This window comes from Lissotriton vulgaris, chromosome 10 (genome assembly GCF_964263255.1).
Source record: "Lissotriton vulgaris chromosome 10, aLisVul1.2, whole genome shotgun sequence".
Taxonomy (NCBI): domain Eukaryota; kingdom Metazoa; phylum Chordata; class Amphibia; order Caudata; family Salamandridae; genus Lissotriton; species Lissotriton vulgaris.
The window spans coordinates 263619402-263639310 of NC_141698.1; the positions used below are offsets into that span (position 1 = coordinate 263619402).

Genomic DNA, 19909 nt, shown 5'->3' on the forward strand with positions numbered 1-19909 from the left:
GAAGAAGATCATCAGACCTATAAAAAAAACTGAATGAATTACAGTGATGATATTTCAGGTTTTGAAAAGCCACAAGAAGAACAATATTTTGCTTCAAAGGAAGTGTTTAAGAGTTTAGTGTAAGCTGCTTTAACCATAAACGTTGAGAAATGTGAAACTGAAATATCAAATGTATATTTTGTGGGCATATTTTTCAAAGTTAGAAATGTGACCAGATCTGGCAAAAGGGTCTTTTAAATTTGACTACAACTCCAAAATATATATCTAGGAACTTCATTTCTAGGAATGACTAGATATTGTGTCAGCTATATAAAAGATTATGCTACAATAAGCAGTCCACTTTGTGGGTTAAGAAAAAAAGAAAGCCATTTCAATGGAAGGAGGACTGTAACACTGGATTTGAAAAGACCAAATATCATTGTCTACTGATTTAGCATATTTTAATCCAATACTTTGTAGAGAACTCGTGTAGATGCAAGTCCTGTGGGACTTGGAGCGATTGTAATTCAACATAAGCCTGGAAGAGAGGTAGTACGTCACATGGTTTAACTGAAACATAAACATAAATATTCTCAACCAGAAAAGAAAAGTATAGTATTGTCCACTATTTAGGAGCAGATATGTGCTAACATGCTTATGATAGAATTTCCAAATTTACAGCGATTAGTTGTACAAGATCAATCAGTCAAAATCTGAAGCTCTATTATTCAACTGTACTTCAGATATTCTTCCTGCTACCATGCACGTGGAGCACCAGACAGAGCACCCGATTCGGTATTTAGATGTTAGGATATGGAAAAATGTGATGATTTATTCTCTCTTAATTGTGTCTCCAATGTCCACCCTCACCAGAGCACATGGCTTACTTAAGCAATGGAATAATCTTCCCCTCACGATCATAGGGCGGGTTTTGTGATCAATATGAACATGTTACCACTGTTTTTATTTATTTTTACTAACGTAATGATTAAAACTCCACAATCCTTCTTTGAAGCAATTGATGCAGAAATATGTGGCTTCATTTGGCAAAGGAAGGAACCACAGATAAAACTGTGGGCCATCCAATTAATCCTAGAAGATGGCAATTTGGCACTTCCGTGATTTAAAACTTACTGTCAAGCGGCCCTTTTAGATTGGTTGTCGTGTGCATTCAAAAGGATGACTAGTGATGATAATTTCTATTTGAACATCATGATGATTGCTGTCAACATTGATCTCTTTTCCTTCTTACAGATCCCCAGATTACCAAAGAAAACGATGTGTAAGATCCCTCGAATTTTCCTAGATCGGTTCAATCTGATCTTGTAAGAATATACATTTCCTCATCTACACCCTAAATAAAACTTGTTTCTTGTTCTGGGTTGGGTTTACAACTCGGTCAGTCTATACCTAGCTGCTGGGCCACCCTTGGTTTTTGGAAGATTAATGATTTTCTCTATAACAATTAAATCATTTCATGGCCGACATTACGAGAAATAACCTCTTGCTTAGCCCTACACTTTTCTTTAGCTTAGTCAAGCATTTCTGCTCAGGCTATACCTTCAACACAAATACATTATCTGAAAAAATCTGGCGGGCATTTTTTATCATTTGATTTGTAGGAGTTGGAAATTGGTATAGAAGTTTACTCCAGAACTTGGGTCTGAATTTATTACCTGACCACATGAGCAAGATCACCTCCACTATAGGTTGCAAAATAACTCTCACTCAATTATGTTACCATACTCAGGTTAGTATTAAAATCATTTGTGTGGCTAATTTTAAAATAATGGCTTTTAACTGTAAATGGATGTTATACTATTTGCCAGATAAGATCAAAACGATGTACGGCGGAGTTTCAGATATGGCATGTTTCTGATATGGATCTGAAATTAGTGACTGGCTCCACATAATGTTTAATTGTCCCAGGTTGTTTTCCTACTGGACTGAAATTTTCTTTGTAACCAGGACTCTGATTGGGCAAATAAATCTCTACTGACGCTCTAGGAGCACTATTCGGCATTCTGACAGGCTCTAATAATTTCTCAATTTCTCCATTGGGCTGACACAGTTTTTTTATTGCTACTTTAGTGAAAAGTCACTGATTCTTGCAAATTGGAAATCCAACTGTCACCCAGTGGTATGCCAAAATGTGCAACGTCACATGTTATGAGCATTTGCTAGCATAGAGAGTGGGCTCAAATGAAAAGTTTACGCAAAAAAAAGCTGAACTGAGAGGAAGGGTAAGACTGCGGATTGCATGTGGTTTTAGATAGATGGCAGTTTTTTAGGTACCTTTTATTCTGTACTGTAATTTTAATAACTGAATGAATGCCGGCTTTCATTGTGTTTTTCAAAATGTGCACCTTTGTGAATAATTATTTATTGATTAAAGAAATGTGATCTTGATCGCTGCTGAAATGTCACTGCTGCATTATCATAAATGAAAGTAAAAAAAATAAAGAAAATTCATATATGGGAAAATGTTTGTGATAATAACTGATCAATCAGCATTAACAATGATTTTTGGAAATCCAAGGGCACGTATACCACCTCGGACAGAAAGATGGGACATAAGATTGATGGGCTATACTTTCAACATAGTGCATCACCCTTGGAAAGAACACAATCCAGCAGACTATCTGTCATGATTCAGTTGCAGAGGAATAGTTTTTTTTGTAAAAAATGCAATTCAAGAAAGAATTTCAGAAAATGAATTAATGCTCTATTACTTAGAGGTAACCTTCGTTACCCCAGGTCCCGTTGTCCTCGTCCCATTCATTAACTTATTGGAAATAACCATCTCCCGACAGAAAAAAATAGCAGAAGCATGCTGGGAACCTAATACTGCCCCTCCCACCTGGAGTACATAAGCTGTACTTACCCAGCATCCTGTCTTTACAACCAAGCCCAGACAGGAAGGCCGGCCGACCGGGAGGGAGGAAGGGGAGCATGAATGGGACGAGGACAACGGGACCTGGAATAATGAAGATTACCGGTAAGTAATAGAGCATTACCCCCAGGTCCCTTATGTTCTCGTCCCATTCATTAACTAATTGGAGGATACCAAAGCAGAAAACCGCCTTCTGCAACCACAAGAACACCCAGGAAACCACAACAAAAGCAGCAACCCAAGGGAGCACCGAGAAGGAGGAAAGGAAACCGCAGGGAACAACCGAGCCGCAGCCCAGGACAGCAGGGCCAAAACAAGGACCGGAGGCAGCCCAAAAAACAGAAAAACAGAAGGCCAGGACCCCAACAAGGAGGCCGCCAACCAGAGAATCCAGGGACAGAGCAAGCGGAACCAAGACCCAAAGGACACGGTCAAACAACCCACCAGATAAGGCCGCCCAGTCCAGAAGGGCAAGGCCCACAGGACACGCCAACCTCAAAGATACCGAGCAAACCGCGACCGCCCCGAAGAAGGCAAAAGAAAGAAGCCAAGACCGGCCAATAGAGCGCAGGCACAAGCACACAGACAAACAAGGAAGGAGGAGATCACAGGCCAGAAACCGGCCCACCCCACCAAACCTAGCGCCGCGCCCCCAGAGAGTCCAGAGCAGGGGCCAAAGAGGAGCAAAACCCCAACCAAACAGAAATATAGGGAAGGGGAAAGACACCAGAAAAACCCAGGAGGCCAAAAGAACCCACAGGGAAGGAGGCCACCAACCAAACCAGGTAGGCCAACAAACTCAGAACACCAGGGGCAGAGGGGGCCAACCCAAAGACCACAGGCCAGAGACGCCCCCAGAAGCACCAGCCGAAAGCCGCCCAACAAAGGAGAGGCCAACAAGACTGGAAACCCACAAGAACAAGCCCAACAAGGGCGGGGACAGAGCCACAGGCCACAACCCCCAGAAAACCCCCAACCCCAAAAGAGAGGGAAAATAAAGCAGGACGGGAGGCCAGACCAACCGGGAATACCCAGCAGCCCCCACACCAGGCACAGAGGACAGACAAAAACAGGTGCCAACACAGCAGAGGCCCGTACAGGAACCCCACACCCAGGCCAAGCAAGCAGCAAGGGCAGGAGCAGCTGAAAAAAGAAACAGCCCCAGGGCGCACAGCACCCAGACCAAAAGCTCACAAGGCCCGACTCCAGCAAACCTGGAGAAGAGACCAGAAAACAGTCCAAATCAGGGCAACAAATGTCAAAGGAACCAGGAAACCAGGACCAGAGCCAGGCAACCCGACCATGCAGGAGGACCCGCAGGCCCAGCCAAATCCCAGAATGAGCCCACGCAGCGCCCAGGCCAGAGCAAGCGGCAGGGAGGAACAGGGAACCCCCAGCACACCACTGCCAGACCACACAGAAGGCCGGAAGGAAACAGAGGAAACCGCCCAATTGGAATCCGAAGGAAGCCGAGAAGGCATAGGGCCAGGCAGCAAGAAACCCCAGACAACCCGCATCCCGGAGGGTGAACCCCACCCAGGCAAGAGCACCACGGAACCGCACCCCAACCAGAGAGGGGGGGCACCCAAACAGACCTACACCGGGAACAAAGCCCAGAGAAGCAAGGGAGGCAGGAGCGAACCAGGACACCACAACCTGGAAACGCCCAGCAAAACACCCCAAAGAGTAGGCCGAAACAGCCAGGAGGCCCAGCAGACAGGGCTCGTGGACAACCAGAACCAGCAGGAAGCTGGCCGACCCGGAGCCACAGGATCCCACACAGGCCCAACACAGGCGAAGCAAGCCCGGGAAGCGAACCACTGTCAGGAGAAGGCCCCGAAGGACCCACCAGGACGCAGCCACAAGCGCAGAGCACCCCGCCAGGACACAAAACAGAGCCCAGGCAAGGACGCAGAGCCCAAAAGAAGACCAGTACTTAGGAGCGGAAAACCCCAGCAGACAACCAGCCAGGCACCCAGCACAGGAACCATACGAGACCAGAACCCCCCATGGAGCAAACATACCAGGGTGCAGACGAGGCCCACAGCACCTGGCAAACCCACAGAAGAGGGGAAACAGGCGCCTCGCCAAGGACACTGCAGCAGCTTAAGACAGCCAGGCCCAATCAGAAGTGGCACGAACCCCAGGGGAACAAAACCCGGGGGGGAGGGGCACGGAAAAGAAAATGAGGCGCCCAACAACCCCAGCTGGAGAAGCCGCATCAGGCCCCCACAGGAGGCCCCTTCCGAGAACAAACCAGGCAGGAACACCGATAGAACCAGGAGGTGCCGGCAGGAAACCCCCTAAGCAAGCCAAAGGCAAGCACAGGAAAAGCCAGGGCAGGAGCAAACAAGAACAGAAGCAGCCAGAGCCCAGAAGCAACGAAGCAGACAGAAGGCCCCGGGACAACACCCGAAGCCCCAGGAGAACAGAACAGGCTCACCCAAGGCAGCACGAACCACTCAGGCGCAGGCAGAGCGCCCCAGAGAGCACCAGGCACAACACCAGGAAGCCGCAAGAGGGACTAAGCACTGCCTAAGGGACAGGAGGAACAAAGCCAGGAACCAGGAGCCCCCGCATACCAAACCCCGACCAACCAAGCCGAAGCCAGGAAGCGGAGGCGCACAACCAGAAACGCAAGCGGAGCAAAGGCCACAACACAACAGCCAGCCCGCAGCGGAGGCAAGGCCACCCAAAAAACAAGCATTTGCAATGCAATAGGTCTCGCATTAGGAAAGTTTGAGCTATTGGTCTTGTAAATGACAATTTTTTTAATTTATGTGTTGGTTTTGAAAATAGCTAAATTAATAGCTTTGTCATTTACAATGCCAATAGTTATAACTTTCGCAAATGTGACACCTACAACCTGGGGTGGTGCTGAGTGGTGCTGTGGTGGTGCTGAGTGATAATGTGGTGGTGCTGAGTGATGCTGTGGTGGTGCTGAGTGATGCTGGGGTGGCGCTGAGTGATGCTGTTGTGGTGGTGAGTGATGCTGTGGTTGCGCTGAGTGATGCTGGGGTGGCAATGAGTGATGCTGGGGTGGCGCTGGGTGGTGCTGTGGTGGTGCTGAGTGATAATGTGGTGGTGCTGAGTGATAATATGGTGGTGCTGAGTGATAATGGGATAGTGCTGAGTGATGCTGGGGTAGCGCTGAGTGATCAAGTGGTGATGCAGAGGGCAGAAAGGCACAAAAAACGAGTCTAACAGAGGGCAGAAGGGCAGAAAAAGAAGGGAAAATAACAAAGGGCAGAAGTGCACCAAAAACGAGTCTAACAGGGGGCAGAAAGGCACAAAAAATGAGTCTAACAGAGGACAGAAAGGCACAACAAGAATTAGGTGGACGACGGATGTGAGAGTAACACAACTAGGGGGAGTGGGAGCAGGAGGGGGCAACAGACGGGTGTGGGAGTAGCGGCTGGGGAGGAAGGGAACATAAGGACATGTTGGAGGAAGCAACGTGGAGCTCAAGGGAAGTCGCACACGAAAAAGAATGTAGAAGGGCGAGTGGTGGAAAACAACTTGTAGGAGACAAGGGGGCAAATGCTAGCGCTTTTTTTGTAAAAGGCAGAAAAATCGCTTTGCCACAACAGCTTACGCACTATTTACACAAAAACGTAAAAACATTGTAATCCCGCAGATGCTTATAAGGAGAATCAGAGTGTATTTAGGTGTAAATAAAAGCACCATAAAATGACATATGGTACCATAATGCTAGAAAGCCATCAAGAATTAGGTGGACGACGGAAGCGAGAGTAACACAGCTGGGGGAGGGGGAGAGGGAGCAAGAGACATGGGTGTGGGAGTGGCTGGTGGGGAGGAAGGGAAAATAAGGACACGCTGGAGAAAGCAAGAAGAGCTTGACGGAAGACAAGTCGGATGGGGTGGGGGGCGGGGGAGAAGGGGAGTGTGCGAGTGGGAGGGAATCGCTGGGTCTCGGCATTGCGTGGGCGGGGGGCGCATTCCTTCGAAGTGTGAAGCAGGGGCGGGGGAGCAGATCCCTTTGAATGAAGCTCTCGGAGGCAGGCAGCTCGGGGAGCAAATGGCAAGCGCGTGCACGAGCGCATGCACTCGACGTAATCCGCCTGGTGGTTTCAGAGCTTGGTTTGCCCTCAATACTACACCCGCCCCCGCGACACCCCAAGAAGGAGGGACGCAGAGGGACAGAAAGAAAAGCGGGTACACCCGCGGCAGGTAAACTGGAACCCAGGGGAGCCAACAGGACCCCCCCAAGCAGCACCCCCCAGGAGCCGGAACACCGACCCACCACCAACCGGGGGCAGGGAGCGGCAGAGGAACCTGAAGAAGGGTGAAAGAGAAGCGCAACCCCAACATGCCATCACAGAGGAAGCGAGAGGCGACCCCGACACAAGAGCAGCAGAGGGCAAGGCAGAAGCAAGCAGGCAGGGAGACCCCAACAACACAGGGAACCCCAGGAGCAAGCACAGACAGAGCCAGCAAAAAAACAGAACCAGAAAACCACTGAGGCGACAGGAACTGATGCCAACCTTAGGCAGGCCACCAAACAGAAGAAAGAATGCCAACAGCCCAGAGAAGCAGCATACAAACCCAACAGAGAGGAGAAACCCCCAACAAGGCCTGAAACAAAATGCAAAAAGCCCGGGAGGCCAGGAGCAAGGACACCACCCAAAGGCAGCGACCCAAAGGAAGAAGGCCTGCGGTGGAAACAGAAAACACCCACCACGGGAGGAGAGCAGAGAAGCTGAACAGGAAGAGACAGTGATGGGCCACACCACGCGAGCCACCCGACCGAGGGCCGCCAGCAACCAGGGAAAAACCATGACCACCCCCCCCCTCCCAGACCACACGCCACAAGTTGGGGGCGGAGGCCAGAGACCAGAGCAACCAGGTAGAACAGAGAAGCCCAGCCCCAACCAAAGGTGCACCTGAACCGGGCAGAGCACGCCAGGAGCAGTGCGAGGGAGAGGAGCCTGCAGCATGCGAACCAAGAAGGAGGGGGAGAGCAGTCCAGACAGGACACTCCCCAAGAGGAGCGGCGCAAGCATGAGACCGCAGCAAGCCACCCACGAGGAGCAGACCAGCCCCAGCAGGAAGCACCCCAAGCGAAGCCGGCAGAAGGCACAGAAAGCCGACGCCATGCCCCAACCCTGAAAGCCAGCGAAAAAAAAACGGAAGCCCAGGAGCAAGGCAGGAGCCAGAAGGAGCGCCTCACCGCCATTGGCACAAACCCCGGCAGAAGGAGAAGGACCCGGTCACACAGCCAGTAAACCGGCCGAAGGCAGATCAAGGAGCCACGCACCCCAACACCACACAGCCCAAGCAAAAAGCAAACCAGCAGCACAGCACCAGTACGCAGGGAGGCCGGGAGTGCACCGACCGGGATGTAGCTCAGAGGAAGAGCGCATGCAAGCATGAGGTCCCGGTTTCAAACCCTAGCATCCCCAGGAGACTCCTGTGGCCAACAACCAGAAGGGCTAGGTAAAACAACTGCCAGAACCCCCGCTCGGACAGGGATCAGCAACACAAAAAGTCAGAGGAAGAGTCCACGCCATGGCAGGAAAGAGGCCCCGGGTCCAACCCCCGACATCCCCAGGAGTCAGCGTTGCACACCCTGGCATCTGCCAATATGCAGAAACAAGAGGCACGCCATGCAGAAGGGGTGAGAACCCCACTAGAAAATCCAAATGTTGCCAAGACAAGAAAGGAGCCGGTGGCGGGATCCGAACGCATGGAGCACAGGGGCCCGCCACACCAAAGCCACAGGACACTGCCACAACGGGAGCTGCAAACAAAACGTAGCAGGCACCAACAGCAAGAACGGCAACCACACACAAGGCCGCCGTACTCATCATGACTTTAACTTAGTGCAGAAGGAAATAAAAACCGCTACGCGGGACTTACCCGGGAGGGAGGCTGGTGCAACACACTCCATAATGCCAACAAGGGCCCCCTTCGCACCAGCCCAAGTCGCACCACAGGAATCACGCCAGGGCCAGGCAGATAGGCAGGAGCAAACACAGTGCAAGTTCCACATAGCCAGGCTTCAGGAAGACACACCATGACCCGGAAGAGACCCAGAGGCCGGGGCACCAGCCGCAAAGGGCCGGAGCACCCAATATCCAATCCAGGGAGTAACCAGCCTCCCAGCAAGCCCGGCAAGCCAGAAGGCAGGACAGCCAACACCCCAACCGAACAGCCGGGCAGCCGGATGGGGAGCACCAGAGAGAGAAGCCACTCAAGCCCAGCAGGAGCAGCACCAGCAACCACAGCAAACTTCTGTCAATAGACAGAAAAAAAGAACAGACGGGATGCTGGGTAAGTACTGCTTATATACTCCCGGTGGGAGAGGCAGTATTAGGGTCCTAGCATGCCTCTGCTCTTTTTTTCTGTCGGAAAATGGTTATCGCCAATTAGTTAATGAATGGGACGAGGACATAAGGGACCTGGGGGTAATGGAAAGCTCTCTAGTGGATAAAATATTGTAATGTTTTTTTAGAGATAAGTAGATGAAGATGGATAATTGTGGCATCTAGTTTTCCCAATTCAGTGTGTCAGAAAGATATTCTTGCTTTAAAAAATATTCATGATGGGTTATCTGTAGTTTCATCTGGGATTCTCTTAAGAGGGACAAGATTAGTGATTACTCATTCATTACAACAATAAATAATCGAGATTGCTGATGACAGTCAAAGAGGACCAACGGCAACATAGAGATTTTTAAGAGATGAAGTTTAGTGTCCAAAGTTAAATGATATAGTTGATAAAGTTGTTCAATCCTGCTATCTATGTCCATGTACAATGAAAAGATCACTTCCAGAAAATATAAAAAAGGTTAAAGTTACCTGATGCACTGCATACTTTTATGACACTTTAGATTCTGGACAATATTTATTGGTAATTATTGATGAGTATGCAGATATCATCAACATCAGCATCAGCTATGTTACCAGTGTTGGATGATGTTTTTCAACATGGATGATATCAGATATCTAAAAAACAGATACTTTTCCACCTTTCAATAGTCACAAATTCTAACGATTTATGATTTACATGAGCGTAAATCATAGAAAGATTACTCCTATGTGCCCTCAAGCAAATGGAACAGCTGAAAGGTTCATGGCCACCCTTATAATCACTGTTTTGAGAGCCAAGTTACCTCAAATGACACCAGTCACTTGGAGTGGAGAAGAGCACAAGGAGTAAGATATTATTATGTCTAGAACCAGATGCCGAGCCAGGGAAAATGCTAATGGCCTTTTGGGGCATTTTAGAGAATGTAAAAATGGCACTTACTTGCTCGAAAGGGTCAAAGCCAGAAGTTGGCAAAGGTTGGTTTAATTCTCCCTGTACTAAGACAAGGAAGTCACTGATGTACGCCCTAAAACCTTTCCCCAGAAACCAAGATCTAATAAAGGTACTAAGGGCTGCGTATAAGCTTGCCCGCAGGAATAGAGAAAAGGATAGGAAGGAGGAAATTCGGGCAGATCTCGAGTCTCGACCAGGCAGCCAGAACAGGTAACAGTACTGAGTTATGGAGGCTAGTGAATGCTCCACATCTTAAAAATACCAAGGACCCCTCACTGGACAGTAACGTAGGTGAGGAACCCTGGGTAACCCTTTTTGGAAATATTTTTGACTCTCCACTCTTCCACGAACACCACCATTGACCACAGAAGAGAGTACCTTTGGTCCTTTTTCCTTCACACTCACCGAAGTGAAGGAAGGTTTGAGCTCATGCATTCCAGGCAAAGCTCCAGGACCAGATGAAGTCCCAATTGACTTATTCCAAGAAATACCGGACTTATGGGCCCCTTTACTAATGAACGCCTTAAATACTATAGCTAGGGAAGGCCCCCCTCCTTCATGGTCCACAGGTGTCCTTGTCACAACATACAAAAAAGGGGACAGGGCAATTCCAAAAAACTACAGAGCCATCTCCCTGCTAGATACTACATCGAAACTCATGGGTCGGCTCCTCCTATTTAAGCTAGAGGGTTGGGCAAAAGAGAATAATATAATAATCTAGGCTGAGTATGGGTTCCAGCAGGGAAGGGGCACCGTGCACCAGTGTTTGAATCTAGCAATGATCACAGGAAAATATGTTAGAATAAAGGGATGTAAGATCTACATGGCTTTCATGGACTTGTCGGCAGCGATTGACTGCGTCGTCCATGGAAAGCTATGGAAGCTATTGGAGGAGATAGGTGTTGACCATGCCATAATAAACTTTATGAGACAGTCGTATGTAATTGCTACAGCAATGGTCCGATATGTGAAAAATGGTGACTGCACACGCTCCTTTCAAATTGCTAGAGTAGTAAGGCAAGGCTGTGTCCTTGCCCTATTTCTATTCTCTGTTTACACAAATGGCGTTGAAAACGCACTTATTAAGGCCACTTGTGACATTCCTATATTTGGGTCCCAGCCTCTACCTATCCTGGCATATGCGGATGATGTATTGATTGCTAGGACAGGGTGTGGACTCCAAAGTTTGATAAATACTTACGTATCTTCTATGGACTCCCTATATCTAAAGGTAAATCAATGATAGCTGGGGCAGGAAATGAGATAAAATCCCCTACCTACATGTAGATAGAAATAGAATGGAGGTGGTGTACACTTTCCCCTATTTGGGGGTTCTTTTTGACAAAGAGTCATCTTTGTCAAAACTGGTGGAAGGTAGGAAGATGGGAATGGAGTGAAGCCTCTCAGCTATTAAAACTTTCACTCAAAAATTGGGTGTAAGACCTTTGATACCGCAAAAAAATGTATATCAGGCCAAGGTTAAGGCAGTGGTAACTTATGGGGCGGGAGTATGGGGCGGGTAACAACAAACACACTCCAATCCATCGAAAACAACTTCCTTAAGTCCTTGGTCGGCCTCCCCCCCCCCTCCTCATCAAATTATACTTTACATCTGGAATTGGGCCTCAGGCACATCCAAGATACAATTCAACTGGCTCCAATCTTACTGTGGCACTCAGTTTGGCGGCGGGATACAGTGCCACTCACACAACTGATACTAAGGGACTGTTTGAGCATTGAAAACAGTAGAATGTCGTTATGACTTGGTTATGTGGAAATAGTTCTGTGGGAAACTGGCCTTCACGATCTATTCAAGGAACCCTCGACTTGTAGAAGGATCTCAAAGAATAAGGTTTCTAGTATGCTCATCTCAATGGCGGAATATAGACGGAAGGAACTTTTATTTAACAACTGTAACCATCCCACAGCACAAATGTATATTGTTGAGGTTCCGCATGAATATGATCCCTCTAATGTTAGGCTATCCAGAGAAAACGTATAATCATGCGGAGTTAAGTCTATGTCCATGTGATAGCCTTTCAAAACAAACTGAATTGCACTTGGTATTATTTTGTAAGCTCTACGAGAAAGAGAGGAATTGCTATCTTAAGCCTATTTTAAAGCAGAAGAATATTAGGCACTGCTGAGTTGCACTTTTCTTTTTAAAATTGCTATCCGACCTCTTAATATGTTTATCATTAGCCTCGTTTCTCAGGGCCTGCATGAGAAAAAGGAAGAGGGGGGGTTGTCAGTATTCATGGGCGGACGGCGAGTTGACCTGTCCTGTATACCATAGTGGTTTTTTTACAAGTTTGTGGCTAAATGGGTTTTTATTCTTTTTTTTCTATATTTAGATCGAAATCAAAATATTTTACGACCATGTTGTATGTATTTATTCTGTGCTTTTATGATCTTTTTATAATTGATCGAATAAAGAAGAGACTCGCTGACTGACTGTGAATCAAGCTTTATGTCAAGTTTGGGAGATTATAGAAGCACATCTATCAACTCAGCAGGAAAATATATGTCAGAACTAATGTTCGGGCAGGTTCGAAAAACATAAAGGCCTATTAGGATGGCAGACGGACCTGCGTCCGTCCGCCACCCCGAGGTGGAGGGACCGTCCGCACGGGCAGCGGCGGTCCCTCCATTGGAATTAGGATGTGACCGCCACCCTGGCGGTCACATCCCGTATATCTAACATTGCGGCGGGTGCTGCTTAAAATATGCATGCTGTGCATTTGCATGCACGAAGCGGCAGGCACCGCGCGGTGCCTGCCGCATTGTGCATGCAAAAGCAGGGGGGAACCATAGGTACCCCCCATGTGGACCCCACACCACCCTGGGGGCTCGCAAACGGGCCCCCAAAAACAAAAGACCACATGCTTTTCCACAGCGGAAAAGCCGCCATGGAAAAGCATGTTTCCGCCTACATCGTAATATGGCTGGCGGTGTCTTGTAGACACCGCCACCATACATGCGTACACCCACCGTGGGATCAGCGGTGGACGGACTTGCCGTCCGCCACTGATCCCAACGCCATCGTAATGTGACGGTTGGTGTTTTCCCTCACCAAGGCGGTGAATCCGCATCCTCCAGCCCGGCGGTGGCTTCCGACGGCCCAGAGGATGCGGATTCACCGCAATCCTAATTGGCCCCTTAGTTCTTCTAATAGCTGCAAAATCTTCTAAAGATTAGGAAAAGAATTCAAACTGAGATTATTTGAATAAAAATAAGATGAAATAATAAGCAGACGAGCAAGAACTCAGGAATGTCAAGTTGAACGTTTGGTCCTTGTCAAACAACGTCAAGTAAAAAAATCTTAAAGTTTGTTTCATCCAGAATATTAAAAAATATAAAATATTCATGGTACAATGGTATTTGCAGAAAATGAAGACAAATGAATGACAAGAAACATCACACATTTTTAGTAGCTTAGGACCTTCGTGGGTGATAGTAATGAAAAAAGGTTTAATTTGCTTGAAAATGAGCATAATAATATAAGTGTTAGGGATCATTCTAGTAATGTTGTTCTTAGAAGATCTGTGAGATGCCCAAAGACAACTTGCAGCTTAATTGAGCATTGTTAACAAATGTAAACCTTGCCGATTAATTGAGCATTGTTAGAAAAATGTATACATTTAAGTTAGTTTTATTTGTTTAGTTTAAAAAAGGAAGGAATGTTGATATTTGTAATTGTGTTTATATTGTTATTGGCATCTAGTCTGTAGTATATGCAGTTACCTTATTTCAGGAATGTCATTTGTCTTGGTGTTCATAGTTATGTTTGTATTAGTTTTCTGTTAATTGTGATCGCTGTTATTGATTCCTGTTCTTGTTGTTGTTCTAGATGAGAAAGGGGGGCAGATGTCATACTTTACAGAAAATAGAATATGGAGCATACGCTAGAATATGGAATGCGGAGCATAATGGTTCTAGATAGAATGGTTTGGATTTGACTGGGGTACAGTTGCAGACAGTAATATGAAGAATGTAGATGTTACCTTTGGATGCTAAGACTAAATATCCTTGTAGCCAGTTGTATGGGGCCTCTAATGTACTTACCGGAAAGAGCATGTCCTGACAGGGGTTACCCATAGAACATTTTTAAAAAATGGGGTGAAATCCATTGAGACACCAACTTTCGTTGGCATAACATAAAAGTACCTGAATAATTAATGTGCATCTTTTGAGAGCCTGCGACTTTTTAGCAACTTTATGTGAAAAGTCTGATTTGAAATGCATCACTTGACCCTGCTGTTTCAAGCTTTTCTTGGGGAAGAGAGATTCCCCACCTCAATATCTTAGAAGAATTCCAGCTTGACCAATCAAATCACTTGAAATAGGGTCAACTATTACGCCCTACCATTTTCAAAGATCACTACTGTTTTACTATATATGTGCTTTGATAAATAAGCACTGGCAAAGCCAATAGGTCTTGCTATTTTTAAGGAAGTCGTGGTATTCACATTTTCATACCCATCAAAAGGTGACATGAACACTTTACCAATATAGGCTGCAGTACATTAGGCTGTCTGCTATTGGGTATACACATATGCTTTCTATAGAAGGCTGGAGTACTTTAAACCGGTACTAGAGGTTCCAAAGGTGTAACTTGCTCTTTTCACTAAAGTTTGTGATTCTTTTCCATAATATCCGCTTTCTCCTAGGACATTTTTTCCTCAAAATAGCTGCATCAGCGACACATAGGACTGTATTCCTGATAGGGAGCTCTGACATTGTCTGCGCTTCAATGCAGCTTTACCTGGATATGACAGGTACAGGATGGTATCAGTGTACACTATTACAATGAATGCACTGCCACAAACCTGTGCTTGACCTGCTGATAGGGCATTAAAGAAAAGTGGACTAGCTGTTTGAGGCAGCTGTTCTGTCTTTCACTGTGCAGTTGGTTGCCAGTCTGCACTTTGAAAGGGGACACTGCAAACAAGTCCAGTGAGCAATTGCACCCACCTAGGATCTGTCCCCTTTCCCCACTTCTGAGGGTCACCCTCTTGGGGGCACCTCAATGTGTGTCATCTCTTTGTGGTGCCCAGTAGGTGCACCCCTGGCAGCATCTTTACCTGTGCTCCAGTGTTGATGATATGGCTCGGGCACAGATACAAAATGTTTTCTCATTTTGATGGGGCCACCAGCCAAGCAAATGAAAGAACACCCCCATGACACCCTTATTACAGATGGGCTGAGCAACTATCTGTGGCCACTTCTGTAAGGTCAATGTGCCCCAGGGGTGCAAAAATGCCGGCGCAAACATCTTTTGTCTCTCCAGGGTACTTTTGATAATGCAGCCCCTGAGCCTGACTTTTTGGAAACAGAAGTCCATGGGTTGAAAAAGCCATATAGACATCAACTGTGCTTATTGGTTGGCTCAGGTGTCCTACATGAACTCTGCGTTTACTATGAATTCATTTGTAGTGGGTAACATTGTTTAATTGTGGATGTATGTACTTTGTTTCAACAGGTGCATGGGTGGTATTCAAAGAGTGGAGAAATTGCTACAAAGAACAGTTAGCAGGTTGGAATGAGTTTATTGTGTTTGTTGTCAGTGTGTGCTCTTCAATTGTTTCATTTTCCCATTTTGACTCAAAGTGATTGTGTTCATTCATGAATGTGTGTGAGTGTCTGTAGGGTGTGTGTGTGTGTGTGTGTGTGTGTGTGTGTCTGCGTGTGTGGTTGTGTGTGTGTGTGTGTGTGTGTGTGTGTGCGTGCATGCATGTGTGGTACTTGCTGTGAGCAGATAAGTTAGACTATATTTGATTAATACGTAGGTGTATTTTTTTTAGTAAGCACTCTTTCTGAATCACTAACTCATATGTTTTATAACTTATTTGGCTACCTAGAGACACACCTTTATAGCCCTTAGCCAATCCCATTTTTGAACCGTGATTCTTTTCCCATTTTTGGTAGGACCCACATGGGAACTACTAAATGTTCTACTCCAAGTAAAGATTGACAGTGGAAAATCTACAGAGCTGGCAGATTGTCCCCAGTCAGATATCACAAATATCACTTCTCAAAAGCAAACTGTACAAAAAAGTCAAGGTGATACTATTAGCAAAATCATCTCACTTACCTCCTTTTTGTTTGGTGTGCAGTTTGTTACTCCATGCATGAGGATATCTTCCTGATTCGTAGCACTGAAACATGCTCGGCAGCGCATCATTTTCTGAGATTGGGAGGAAGGTAAGAGGTGAATATTACCACATGATGCAATAAACTAAGGCGGTTCATCACCTTCATACCGCAACTTTCATTCCGCATACCTTCAGTCCGCATACCATTATAACGAAAGTACCATCAGTCCGCAAAATTTTAAAACGCACGCCATTATATCTTATATGCTTTTACCACTCATGCTTTTACAACGAAATTCGTTGTAAAAGCTTAAGTGTAAGGTAAGTATATGGTTTTAGTTTGGGGGTGTTGGGGTATATGTTTTAGGGGTTCAAGAGTATTTTAAGGGTGTGTTTGGGGGTGTTGGGGTATATGATTTTTGGGTACAGGGGTATTTTAAGGGGGTGTTTGGGGGTGTTGGGGTATATCTTTTAGGGGTACAGGGGTATTTTTAGGGTTCAGTGATAGGTTTGGGTTTTGGGGTACAGGGGTATTTTTAGGGTTTAGGGAAAGGTTTGGGTTTTGGGGTACAGGGGTATTTTTAGGGTTCTGGTCTAAGTTTGGGTTACAGGGATATTTTTAGGGTTCAGGGATAGGTTTGGGTTTTGGGGTACAGGTGTATTTTTAGGGTTCAGGGATCGGTTTGTGTTTTGGGGTACAGGGGTATTTTTAGGGTTCAGGGCTAGGTTTCTGGTTTAGGGTACTGTGGTATTTTTAGGGTTCAGGGATAGGTTTGGGTTTTAGGGTACAGGGGTATTTTTAGGGTTCAGGGAAAGTTTGGGGTTTTGGGGTACAGGGGTATTTTTAGGGTTCAGGGATAGGTTTGGGTTTTGGGGTACAGGGGTATTTTTAGGGTTCAGGGCTAGGTTTGGGTTTTGGGGTACAGGGGTATTTTAGGGTTCAGGGGTAGGTTTGGGTTTTGGGGTACAGGGGTATTTCTAGGGTTCAGGGATAGGTTTGGGTTTTGGGGTACAGGGGTATTTTTAGGGTTCAGGGCTAGGTTTGGGTTTTGGGGTACAGGGGTATTTTAGGTTTCATGGGTAGGTTTGGGTTTTGGGGTACAGGGGTATTTTTGGGGTTCAGGGATAGATTTGGGTTTTGGGGTACAGGGGTATTTTTAGGGTTCAGGGAAAGTTTTGGGTTTTGGGGTACAGGGGTATTTTTAGGGTTCAGGGATAGGTTTGGGTTTTGGGGTACAGGGGTATTTTTAGGGTTCAGGTATAGGTTTGGGGTACAAGGTTATTTAGGGTTCAGGGATAGGTTTGGGTTTTGGAGTACAGGGGTACTTTTAGGGTTCAGGCAAAGTTTTGGGTTTTGGGGTACAGGGGTATTTTTAGGGTTCAGGGATAGGTTTGGGTTTTGGGGTACAGGGGTATTTTTAGGGTTCAGGGCTAGGTTTGGGTTTTGGGGTACAGGGATATTTTAGGGTTCAGGGCTAGGTTTCGGGTTTAGGGCACTGTGGTATTTTTAGGGTTCAGGGATAGGTTTGGGTTTTGGGGTACAGGGGTATTTTTAGGGTTCAGGGAAAGTTTTGGGTTTTAGGGTACAGGGGTATTTTTAGGGTTCAGGGATAGTTTTGGGTTTTGGGGTACAGGGGTATTTTTAGGGTTCAGGGCTAGGTTTGGATTTTAGGGTACAGGGGTATTTTAGGTTTCAGGGGTAGGTTTGGGTTTTGGGGTACAGGGGTATTTTTAGGGTTCAGGGATAGGTTTGGGTTTTGGGGTACAGGGGTATTTTTAGGGTTCAGGGCTAGGTTTGGGATTTGGGGTACAGGGGTATTTTAGGTTTCAGGGGTAGGTTTGGGTTTTGGGGTACAGGGGTATTTTTAGGGTTCAGGGATAGATTTGGGTTTTGGGGTACAGTGGTATTTTTAGGGTTCAGGGAAAGTTTTGGGTTTTGGGGTACAGGGGTATTTTTAGGGTTCAGGGATAGGTTTGGGTTTTGGGGTACAGGGGTATTTTAGGTTTCAGGGGTAGGTTTGGGTTTTGGGGTACAGGGGTATTTTTAGGGTTCAGGGATAGGTTTGGGTTTTGGGGTACAGGGGTATTTTTAGGGTTCAGGGCTAGGTTTGGGGTTAGGGGTACAACTTTTTTTAGGGTTCAGGGATAGGTTTGGGTTTTAGAGTACAGGGGTATTTTTAGGGTTCAGGGAAAGTTTTGGGGTACAGGGGTACAGGGGTATTTTTAGGGTTCAGGGATAGGTTTGGGTTTTGGGGTACAGGGGTATTTTTAGGGTTCAGGGCTAGGTTTGGGTTTTGGGCTACAGGGATATTTTAAGGTTCAGGGGTAGGTTTGGTTTTTGGGGTACAGGGGTATTTTTAGGGTTCAGGGGTAGGTTTTGGTTTTGGGGTACAGGGGTATTTTTAGGGTCAGGATGGGTTATTGTTTAAGGGTGCTGGGGTATTTATAAGGAGTAAGGGTGGGTTATGATTTTGGGGTGCAGGGGTATTTTAAGGGACCAGGGTTGGTTATTTTTTTAGGGTTTATAGGGTAATTAAAAAAAAAATATATATATATATATATATATATATATATATATATATATATATATATATATATATATATATATATAAATAATGTACTTTCACAAAGTATATGCCTTCACCACTCATGCCTTTGCGTTGTGATGGTATGCGTGGTAAAGGCATATTGGGAGTAAATGTTTGCGGGATAATGGTATTTCGTTGTTTTAGTTTTGCGTTATCAAAAATGCGGACTAATGGTATACGGGATGTTATCCCGCGGGATAACGTCATATATTCACTAAGGCAGTGTGTGGCAGCCAGTGTTTTCAGACTATAGTTTCCATGATGAACAGTATGCCCCACGGAAACATGTGCCATTGCACCCCTGGCTAGCTTATTGTTGGTGCACTTGGTGCTCTCTAAGGGGCACTACAATTGATAGGAAAGTCTGTTCTCTGTCTAAAATAATATAAATTGATTTACGGAGTAGTTTATGGACATATTGTAAGCAATTTAAATGCTAATATGAAAAGACAAGCAGTTTTGAATTCGTTTCAAAATTATAATGCTTTGATTATTTAATACAGGAAACTCATATTTTGCATAAGTGGACCAGGCCAACTACATTGAACAGTCTTAATTTTTTTTCTGCTTCTTTGGCTCACGGAGGAGTGGCAGGACATTTTTGTTTATAAAGGATAGAGGGTTGCCATCTCGTCATCCTTACTTCATCAGAGGATTTAAGGATCACAATCTATTTATATAATAAATGCTTGTGCCTCTCCGAAGTATTTATGAACCTTAATCATGACCTTTATGATTTAAAATGTATTTCCTCTACTCTTTTCCTCTTAAAGACAATTATTGCACGATTTTAATATCTCACAATCCTTATGAATCGACTCACTAACCCCAAAAGAATATAAAACAAGCCAAAACCTGTGAAAATAGTTGAAGCCATTTTAAAAAATACGAGGCAGCTATATCAACAATGTTTTAGGTCGTGAACACTCCGACCTGGAGTTTGCAACCACAATTTTTTTTAATACTGAATCAGTATGTTATATATGAGAGTTTGGTGATTAAAATCTGGTTACAAAACATTGGAAAATTACAGACTCTCAAGTTCGAGTGATACCTATTTTCAAAAGGTA

General features: G+C 45.8%; 1 protein-coding gene across 5 annotated transcripts in view; it reads right to left on the minus strand.

Annotated features, from left to right (window-relative positions):
• LOC147685087 (uncharacterized) overlaps positions 1-19909 on the minus strand; it is a 201009-nt gene that overhangs the window by 148543 nt on the left and 32557 nt on the right. For all 5 annotated transcript variants that reach the window (XR_015300675.1, XM_086940961.1, XM_086940960.1 and 2 more), the window contains exon 3: positions 16251-16343. Coding sequence is in view for 4 of the 5 variants with exons in the window: in XM_086940961.1 (XP_086797087.1) it covers positions 16251-16343 (93 nt within the window). In the remaining variant the exon portion in view is untranslated. The remainder of the gene's footprint in view (positions 1-16250; positions 16344-19909) is intronic.